Source organism: Camellia sinensis, chromosome 3 (genome assembly GCF_055761805.1).
Source record: "Camellia sinensis isolate YWXY chromosome 3, ASM5576180v1, whole genome shotgun sequence".
Classification (NCBI taxonomy): Eukaryota; Viridiplantae; Streptophyta; class Magnoliopsida; order Ericales; family Theaceae; genus Camellia; species Camellia sinensis.
This window is the reverse complement of record NC_138963.1, coordinates 167,226,385-167,236,931: the sequence shown is the minus strand read 5'-3', so window position 1 is coordinate 167,236,931 and position 10,547 is coordinate 167,226,385. Positions and strand designations below refer to the sequence as shown.

Below are 10,547 nucleotides of genomic sequence, written 5' to 3'. Positions count from 1 at the left end.
TCAATATACATCATCCATGAAAAAACTTAGGTCAATCTAATAATCATAACTTTTTTATTTGATCCTGTTTGTCTCTAAAAAATAAATACAAATGCGATAAATTAAAAAAGTTATGATTATTGGATTGAACTAATTTTTTTCATGAATAATATATAGAGAGCCTTACAAAATAAACGATTTAAATCATCGAAAATAGGACCTATGGTAAGCCCTATAGACCTCTCAAGTTCTTTCATAAAAAAAGTCCAACCTTCTTCTAGAAGACATTGAAGTTTTAATTAAATTAAGAGTTACTTTTGTTTGCATGAGTTTTTAGGATTTGCTTTTTTATCAAAAAAAAAATGGTAAAAAAAAAAAAAAAATACTCATTATTTTCAAGTGATGTCGTTTTTTTAAAATAAAAATATTGAAATATATAATTTGTACCGAACAAATGGGCCGGGCACAAATCTAATGTGCGTCTAATCTTGACCGTGCAATCGAGCTATCTTGAGTGCCAGGTGTTAGGCTAAATTAGTTGGTGGGCTAAGGCCATGAGCTCAATGAGAGGCCAGGCTAGGAATGAGAGCATAAACCTTAGCCGAGATAGAAGCTACAGTTCAGTTAGACCGACACCTTAGAGATTGGCAGGGCTAAGACCGGATGGGGGCACGACACTTGACCAAGCTACAAGTTACAGTCGGGTAAAGGAGTCGCATAGAGTTTTCTCGAGCAAAAAAAGTGAATCGAAATAGAAAGGCCCCAAGAGCAAACCAACCAAAGTCATTTTGGTCTTGGAGATTAGTCTGGTTTGGACCGGGATGCAATTAGATCAGTTAGAGGTAGCTTGGTGGCCAAATGCTACATGGCCCAATCAGAGTGCGAAGAGAAGAACTCGCCGAAAAGTATACGTCAATACCATTTGGTAGTTTAGTTAATGTTGTTTGGCAGTATTGACACGCACACGTGTAAGGAAAAGAGAGGGCAATACAACTATGCATTCAACATAGGACGAATGAGATAGTGAGCGTACAATCTAGAGATGCAAGGGAACAGATTATATAAAGTTCACGACTCTACTAAGCGAAAGGTTTGCGATTTCTAATTGCATACTCTCCTTATATTCATTCTTTTTCTAAGAGTGCTAACTTGGCTGTCGGAAGGGTTTTTCGACAGAACACCCACGGGGTAGCTTGCTTGAGTTGTCTTTTCAAGTAGCACGACACTGTTCAGAGCCATACTAGCTTGGTTGCAAGGAGTACAAACACAATGAATATTCGCTCCCCATACATCACTACTTTTCAAAAACCACATTATTCTAATTTTGTCATCTATTAGGCTATGTTTTGTTGGAAAAATGGTTTGTGAAACCATGACTTTTGGCTAACTTTGATCCTAAATTGACATAGGCTTCGGACATCGATTGAGGTGTGTCCGGGTGGAAACACGTTCTTTGCCGGGTGGTGATTCATTTCATATATGTGGTTGTTCAAACCATTTTCCAAGTGAATGCAAAATTGACTTCAAAAGAGGTTTCGGCAACACGGTAGTTGAACGAATGCAAATTGAATTCATCTCTAGTTTCGTCTAGAAACTCTGAAGCTTCTAATGGAAATTCAATTTCAATTGTGATTTAGTTTCTCTCTTCTTCTTGAGAATTCCATATGGAGGTTTGATTTGGTGCAGGCAAAATTCTAGTAACTTCATCGTCGAATTTTGTACAGGACACCACATTTCTCACCGAGAATTCTCAGAGTTGAATCTTTGAAATTCGAACAGATTTGAGGCTGTTCACAACACTATCTCACATCTATAAATTCCCCACTCTTCCTAAGTTGTTGTAGATAAGAAATTCATATCGAATTACAATCTAAATTAGAGTCATAGTTGCGTCGAAATGTCTAGAATTCTTTGCTCTGTTTTTTCTTCATCATTATTCATTTTAGAGTCTTTGAGTTAAAGAGAGTGCAACACAAGTTTGGTTTGTCATATCTGGAATCATTGTGCTGCGGTCTTGGATTCTAGTCCCTGTATCTTGAGAGGTTGGCGCCAATAACCTGAGCATCTTGGTGGGGGCGAATTAAACCTTAAGAAAATTGTGTCCAATACAAGTCTCGACTACTTTCGATATTGTATTATTTTGTATTACAATTTTCTATTTATTATTAAGCATAATCTTTTTGCATAATTATTTGTTTGAAGTATTATTGTATTTTGTTGCTCTGTTTCTCTCTGGAAAATAATTTTTCCTCACCCGGCCATGTGGGACGACTGCCTCTATGAAATTTTTATTTTGCTTTGCTTGGTTGCAAATCAATTCCAATAATCACTTATTTAAAAATTAGAAATGATTGCTGAGATAGTGAAGCAGCTCGGAGTGAAAGAAGTTAATCATATTTTTAGAGAAAGAAATGCATGCACAGATCTACTAGCTAATGAAGGAAACAAGCATGATGAAGACCTTCTAGTTTACTTACCAAAAAAAAAAAAAAAAATAAAAAAAAAATAAAAAAATAAAATAAAATAGAAATAGTAGTATAATTAAAATTATAAAAGGTGTAACGACGTGAAATTAAAATTTTTCATTGCAAAAGCAGGTGTAATTAGAAAATGGACTCAAACTTTAACAGTGAAAATCTCATGTTTTTAATAGCAAATAGCAATACACAAACTTCTATAAACTCAATTCTATGCATATCTGTATGGTTGTGTATTTGTGTAAATATTGAAATACTGATTAATTTTAATATTAATTAAGTGAAAAAAAAAAAGGCTTTGGAAATGTGTACTCATTTCTTTACTTTCTCAGGCGGTTTCACGCTTTTATTTCCTGATCTTTGACTCCGAACTTACACGGATGCGACCACCAACTTAAATCGTTTGTTGTTTGTTTGTTTGTTTGTTTTTCTCTCTCGTCGGTCTGAGATTTTTTCTCCTTTCGTCGTCGTCGTGCTCTTATTCTCCTCGCGGAGACACCCCTCTTCCGCCGTAATCTCGCCGGAAACCTCCTTCCAACTCCTCATTGGCCGGAAGACCGCTTTTAACCACTTTCTCCCAGTCGACGCCAGTCCACGGAGGCTTCTGTCTCTGGTTTCGAGTGGCGGTGCTAGGGTTTCGGCCGGAACGTCGTTGGTTGGAGTTCGGAGTAGAGAGGCAGATCTGCGAATTCCAGGCTTGAAGACGGTGAGGAGAGATAGAGAGAGAGAGAGAATTTGGTGAGGTGATGTGAAGGTTGATGGTAGTGTACGGAAGAGAGTGTGGTGGTGGTTGTAGTTGATGATGACCGGAACTCCTCAGACAAATCGCAGTGGGAGGTGGTGTTCCGGTAAATCTCTCACATGGAATGGCAGATCTTGTTAGCTACGGTAATGCCAACCGTGACATTGAGCAGGTATGTTGTATTTGCCCTCTATATTCATTTTTATGCAATGTTCATCTTCAATTTCAATTGTCTTGCTTCAATTACATCTTTCTCCGGATGTTGATCCACTGATCTTTGGTGAAAAACAATTAAACGTTTTGCTTTTTTTAGTTTTGGATGGATTTTGATATCAGTTATTAACATTGATAGCAAACGAAAAAATGATTTTTTTTTTTTTTTTTTTTTTTTTTTTTTTTTTTTTTTTTTCTCTCTGCAAACAAATTAGCAAATTTAGTATTCAATGATGACCTTCAAAGAAGACAATGCAGGAGTACATTTTCCATGCCAAAAGATTATGCAAATATGTCAACTAATAAATATATGATAGCTTGTTCTGCTCTGACTTTGGACCCAAGACCATGTTTATTGTGATACTAATACCATCTTTGCATATCCAGAGTGTATATCTCCTGTTGTTTTAGTAGTAAATTTAATGTTTTACCCGGACTTATGAAAAATAAAAGATACAAATGACGGCATTACCTGTATTTAGTTATATTACACATTTAGGGCATTTTCACACATATGAATCAAATAACCAAGTCTTGGAAAAATGTGGAATACATATACACATTTGTTACAAAATGTGTTGGCGATTCTTGCAGCGTCTAACACTCATTACTAGATAGTGGTGCTTATATTTTTTCTTTTTTCATATCCAATCTTTATGTGGAATTTCATTGTTTGTAAATCATCCTTTTCCTTTTGCAGGCATTAATTGCTCTGAAGAAGGGTACTCAATTGCTTAAATATGGTCGTAAGGGAAAGCCTAAATTTTGTCCATTTAGAATTTCTAATGTAAGTTTGACTCTTATTCCTCTTACACTGACAATTCAAAATGGATGGCTCAAGAACTTTGGAATGTTTTTTTACTTTTCTTTCATCATGGTGATAATAGCAATTAAATGGGTAACAACCTTGGTGTATGAAATGATGTGACTGTGCAATGTGCATATTTTTTGGTATTAATGGTCAGATAAACTTGTGTTTTATTTATGATTATTAAATTAAGTACTGTATTATCAAATATGCTTGTCTATTGTTTGTTGATTTGTGCATAACATTAGGGTTTATGCTAAATTTTTGTTATATTATTGTAATTTACATATGTGTTGGCTTTTGCTCCTTTTAAAAATGGAAGTGGCTGATTTTAGATGAAATATAAGCTATGTTGCTTGGACACAAAACACCGGACGTGTTTGACATTATTACCATGCCAGCTATAATACTTAATGAGATATATTGCACATGTACACTAGACATGTTTGCAAATGACTCATCTTTTATCCACAACTTACAGGATGAATCATCTTTGATCTGGATTTCTAGTAGTGGTGAGAGAAGTTTGAAGTTAGCTTCGGTTTCAAGAATCATTCCTGGACAAAGAACTGTGAGTTTGTCTGCTTATAAGATATTTAGATTATCAACAATTCTGGCACTTACATTTTTCAAGCAAGTAAATCGCCTAACTAAAGCTCTTTTTCTGTTCAATAAAAAATGTACTACCAGGCTGTTTTCCAAAGGCATCTGCGACCAGAAAAAGATTACCTGTCCTTTTCTCTTATATACAACAACGGAAAACGATCCCTTGATCTGGTTGGTATTTGATTATTAAGTTTTTGTGATTAATAACATGATCGGTGCCTTTTGATCATTTATTTTCTGCTTGAATTGTAAATATGGCATGTTCTTTTAGATCTGCAAGGACAAAGTTGAGGCGGAGGTGTGGATTGCTGGCCTTAAAGCATTAATATCCTCTGGCCAAGGTGGGCGCTCAAAAATTGATGGACGGAGTGATGGAGGCCTCTATTTTGAAGTAAATCTACTGCCTGAGACATTTTTTTAAATCAAATGTCATATTGGGGCATATCTTGTTTTTGGCTGTATAACCCACACATGAACAAGTATATTTGTCTTTTGTTTTCAGCCAGCTGACTGCTGAGTCAGAAAGAGTGTCTATTCTTGGGATGTGTATAATACAAATCGTTGGTTATTTTGCTTTAGCCTTTCACCAATTGCATTGTGAAGACCATTTTACGTAGCTTATTGAAAAAATATGTGGCTTTCTTAAGAGATCCACTTAGTTTATTTTGATTTTGTGTGGGGGAAATACTTAATGACTGATCACAAACAAGTGAAGTGGTCCATGCCAATGACGAATCTTCCATATGCTGTCTGGTCATATGTTTTTCCCTTGAAAATCTTAGATTTTTTTTTACATGGAAGAATTTACGACTTCCATTCTATGTTCTGTATTTGTTTTACTTAATTGACTTCTAGTCTTACATAAGTTGCACTTTGGTTAATGATTTAAATGATTCAAAGTACTTTTTTTTTAAACTTATTTATCCCCCCCAACCAACCCCCCCCCCCCCCCCCCCCCAAAAAAAAAAACAAAAAAAAAAAAAGAAGGTTTTTTTGACCTGGTTTTTATGTTTGATCTACACAATGCTCTCATATTACAAATATAAACTATGCAAATTATGGATGTTAAATTGATGGGTGGCATAAGTGACAATTCCATTCAACCTGTAGCCAGTCTCAGTGCCAGGTTTTAAATGTATGGAGTTAAAATTAAACAATATCTATGTTACAATATGCATTTATTTATTTTTTAAATTTTTTGGTGGGGGCATACCCAATTTGTTAAAGTTGCATGATCTAACTATTCTCATTGTTTGTTCGTGTTATTCTGCCAGCTGTGTATCATGTCTGATGCTAACATGATCAATTGATTTCAGGATAATAGAGACTTGACGTCAAATAGTCCGAGTGACAGTTCTGTTAGTGGTACGCGTGATATTAGCTCCCCGGAGTTTTCTGTGAGTTCAAACACAAACACTTCACCCAGGAGTTATCGGCTTGAGAATTCTTTGCATTTTGAGAGGTCACATGTAGCTTTGGACCAAGCAAGTATGCAAGTGAAAGGATCTGGTTCAGATGCTTTTCGAGTTAGTGTATCTAGTGCTCCCAGCACTTCCAGTCATGGTTCTGCTCCAGATGATTGTGATGCTTTAGGGGATGTATACATATGGGGTGAGGTTATATGTGACAATCTTGTCAAGGTTGGGGCTGATAAAAATGGCAATTCTTTGAGTAAAAGAGTTGATGTACTTCTTCCAAAGCCATTAGAGTCCAATGTAGTTTTGGATGTACATCATGTAGCCTGTGGGGTCAGGCATGCTGCCCTTGTCACCAGGCAAGGCGAACTTTTCACCTGGGGTGAAGAATCTGGAGGACGGCTTGGTCATGGCGTTGGTAAAGATGTTACTCAACCTTGTTTAGTTGAAGCCTTAGCATTTTGTAGTGTTGATTTTGTTGCGTGTGGAGAGTTTCACACTTGTGCTGTTACAATGGCTGGCGAAATTTATACATGGGGAGATGGCACACATAATGCTGGGCTTCTTGGTCATGGTAATGATGTGAGTCACTGGATACCAAAGAGAATTGCTGGTCCTCTCGAGGGACTCCAAATTGCTATGATAACTTGTGGTCCATGGCACACGGCCTTGGTAACATCAACAGGTCAGCTTTTTACATTTGGTGATGGAACTTTTGGTGTCTTGGGCCATGGAGACAGGGAAAGTGTTTCATATCCAAGAGAGGTGGAATCTTTGTCAGGGTTGAGGACAATTGCTGTGGCATGTGGGGTGTGGCATACTGCTGCCATTGTGGAGGTTATTGTTACACAGTCTACTGCAACTGTTTCGTCTGGTAAATTGTTTACATGGGGGGATGGAGATAAAAATCGCCTTGGACATGGAGACAAGGAACCTCGGCTTAAACCTACGTGTGTGCCAGCACTTATTGAGTTCAATTTTCACAAAATTGCTTGTGGGCATAGTTTAACTGTTGGCTTGACCACTTCAGGACATGTTTTTACAATGGGTAGCACTGTTTATGGTCAGCTAGGCAATCCTCATTGTGATGGAAAGGTTCCTTGCTTGGTGGAAGATAAGCTTTTTGGGGGATCTGTTGAAGAGATTGCCTCTGGTGCATATCATGTGGCAGTATTAACATCGAAGAATGAGGTGTATACGTGGGGAAAGGGAGCTAATGGAAGGCTGGGCCATGGAGATATAGAAGATCGGAAAACACCAATGTTAGTTGAAGCTTTGAAGGATAGGCATGTTAAATTTATTGCTTGTGGTTCAAACTACACTGCAGCTATATGTCTTCACAAATGGGTGTCTGGGGCTGAGCAGTCTCAGTGCTCAGCTTGTAGACAGGCTTTTGGGTTTACCAGGAAGAGGCACAACTGCTACAATTGCGGACTTGTGCACTGCCATTCATGTAGTTCGAGAAAAGCATTAAGAGCAGCCCTGGCTCCTAATCCCAGCAAACCATATCGTGTATGTGATTCCTGCTTTGCCAAACTGAGCAAAGTGGCAGAAGCTGCTGCTAATAGCAGGAGGAATGCCATACCACGCCTTTCAGGTGAAAACAAGGATAGGTTAGACAAGGCTGAGATAAGATTATCCAAGTCAGCAATACCTTCTAATGTTGATTTAATAAAGCAATTAGATAACAAAGCAGCTAAACAAGGAAAGAAAGCTGATGCATTGTCGTTAGGTCGTACCAATCAAGCACCTTCTCTGTTACAGCTTAAAGACGTGGTTATATCTACCGCTGTTGATCCGCGTCGAACAGTTTCCAAACCTGTTCTTACACCATCTGGTGTTAGTTCCAGATCTGTGTCACCTTTCTCTAGGAAACCTAGCCCACCACGTTCTGCAACACCTGTTCCTACGACTACTGGACTTTCCTTCTCCAAAAATATTGCAGATAGTTTGAAGAAAACAAATGAACTTTTGAATCAAGAAGTTCAGAAATTACGTGCCCAGGTATTAGTTTACCTTTTTTTGGAAGGAAAAACTTAATCATTTCAAATTGTCCTTATCTTGTGGTGATGGATATGTGATAGGTTGAGAGCCTCCAACAGCAGTGTGAGCTTCAAGAATTGGAGCTTCAAAAATCAACGAAGAAAGCTCAGGATGCTATGGCCCTTGCCACAGAAGAATCTGCTAAATCTAAAGCTGCAAAAGAAGTGATAAAATCACTTACCTCACAGGTTAGTTTCTGGATTCTATATATATTTCCTTTCCTTGCCTGTAACCTGATTTTTCTTGGAAATTGTCTTGACCTATTATTTGTGCGGTAGAAGTTGCAGAAAAGGGATATATAGGTGGCCATCGTATAATATGGGGGATTGTATGGGGGTCTTGTCATATTGTATAATCTATTTTTGGTTCGAGTAACTCACATCACTGTCTCTCAAAGATGAGAGCTCAGCAATTGGAGAAATTTGTGCTAGTTTCAACATCCTTAGTTCTTCAGTGCTCATTCTTCTGATGCTTAAATTTTGAGGTTATGAAACAAGTCTCAGGGTTTCTTTTCAAATCAGTTCTTAGTTTGTGCTGTTAAATTGTCCCCTTAGTTCCTTGTGCAAAAATCACTTTCTACATATGTTTCTTGTCATAGTTGAGCAGGGATGTTGAATTATTTAAAATTTTCTTTTCTATCCAAGCTCAAAGATATGGCTGAGAGGCTGCCATCCGAGGTCTATGATGCCGATCGTGTTAGGGCAATTCACCTACCCAATGGCTTGGAACCAAACGGCATTCACTACCCTGATGCAAATGGAGTGCGACATTCTGATTCAATCAATAGCTTTCACTTGGCCTCCTCCGTGGAAACTGACCCTACTACAATAAATGGAGCTCGGACCCCCGGTGAATTGCCTAGGGACCCACTTGGAGCTAAGGAAAGAAATGCGTATCATCAGAGCCAGAGACTTCAGAACACTAGTGTGAGTGATGAACATCCAGATGTCAGGCTTCCAAATGGTAGTGGAGGCAGTGATAGCATGGAGTCTGGACCTACCCAAGATAGTGACAGTACAAGATCTAGGAATTCGGCATTGACTGGTAATGCTAATAATCAAGTTGAGTCTGAATGGATCGAACAGTATGAGCCCGGTGTGTACATAACACTTGTCGCCCTCTGTGATGGAACTAGAGATCTGAAACGAGTGCGCTTCAGGTAGCTGAATTCTTTTCTGATTCTTTAATTTGGTTTCTATAGAAATCTTGCGATTTATTATGCACATGGCAATAATCAACTGATCAGATATCAGAGATTTATGCAGTAAAAGATTTAAATTTTCAGATGATATTTTGGGAATTGTACATTAATATTCATGATGTAAACATGATTTAGTTTTCGTGGTGGATGGTCCAAAACACAAATCTATTACACCACTTATTTTCTTGCTGTAGCAATCTGATATTGTAATTTGTGTCTGCAGCCGGAGAAGGTTTGGTGAGCACCAAGCGGAGACATGGTGGTCAGAGAACCGGGAAAAGGTTTACGAAAGGTACAATGTTCGTGGGTCAGACAAGTCATCAGTCTACAGTCAGGCTGCCCGCCGATCAGAGGAAGGTGTCTCGCCGTCTTCCCAAATTTAGCAACATGATTAGAGGAAATTTTCTACCAAACCATTTTGTAACTGTCAATTGTGAAGGATTCTTAGGTTAAGCAGTAGACCCAATATTAGATCCCTTCTTTTGTCTTCTTTCTGATCCCATTTTATAATTTATGTATTCTAGTTCAATTTAGTTTTCTGGGTATTTGCCCTCTTTTTTTTTCTTTGTTTTTTTGTTGTGGGTATGTGCCCTTTATCTATCTGTTGTATTGTAGTGTATATAAAAACCAAAAATTATGATAATCTAGGTAGATTTTTTGTCCTATTCCTTGATTTTTCTTTTGCCCCAAATGAAATTAATGATTACTATGATCAATTTGAATAAGCAAAAAAGTTAAACAAATGAGCAAAAATATTAGAATAGATAGATTCGGTTTGGAGAGATAAAGCAAAAATACTAGGACAAGTAGATTAAGATAATTTGAACACCGATTAAAATAATTTAGATAATTTAAATAGGTAGTGTTAAAATTGATGTATAGAAAAATAGAGAATTGTATTATTGATTGATATTCGTTTTGATGTATTGTATGTACATTATATAGGAGATGGAGATGTGAAGTGGAGGTGGAGTGGTGGAGTAGGTGAAGTGGAGTGTGTAGTGGAGTAGGTGAAGTGGAGGTGGAGTGGTGTAGTGGGTTAGGTTTAGTGGAGTAGGTTTAG

At 37.6% G+C, this 10,547-nt stretch overlaps 1 protein-coding gene across 3 annotated transcripts; it reads left to right on the top strand.

Moving 5' to 3' along the window:
- Window positions 1-2,643: 2,643 nt before the first annotated feature.
- On the top strand, window positions 2,644-10,147 carry LOC114266195 (PH, RCC1 and FYVE domains-containing protein 1). Of its 3 annotated transcripts, none has more exons than XM_028207078.2 (9): window positions 2,644-3,370; window positions 4,112-4,198; window positions 4,701-4,790; window positions 4,910-4,996; window positions 5,097-5,216; window positions 6,142-8,244; window positions 8,325-8,471; window positions 8,928-9,442; window positions 9,708-10,147. In XM_028207078.2, the coding sequence occupies exons 1-9, from the start codon at window positions 3,323-3,325 to the stop codon at window positions 9,865-9,867; spliced, it is 3,357 nt and encodes a 1,118-aa protein (XP_028062879.2). In that variant the 5' UTR covers window positions 2,644-3,322; the 3' UTR covers window positions 9,868-10,147. The 3 variants fall into 3 exon arrangements, 2 of the variants coding, with proteins under 2 accessions (XP_028062879.2, XP_028062881.2); XR_014364732.1 differs by having other exon boundaries at window positions 2,646-3,370; window positions 8,882-9,442; XM_028207080.2 differs by lacking the exon at window positions 5,097-5,216 and having other exon boundaries at window positions 2,674-3,370.
- The last annotated feature ends 400 nt before the right edge of the window (window positions 10,148-10,547 follow it).

Bases quoted from the DNA above. Each gene is read 5' to 3' on its own strand.
- LOC114266195 (XM_028207078.2), top strand. From the start codon at position 3,323: ATGGCAGATCTTGTTAGCTACGGTAATGCCAACCGTGACATTGAGCAG. The intron at 3,371-4,111 runs GTATGTTGTATT...TTCCTTTTGCAG, and splicing joins CCAACCGTGACATTGAGCAG to GCATTAATTGCTCTGAAGAA. The intron at 8,472-8,927 runs GTTAGTTTCTGG...TTTCTATCCAAG, and splicing joins TAAAATCACTTACCTCACAG to CTCAAAGATATGGCTGAGAG.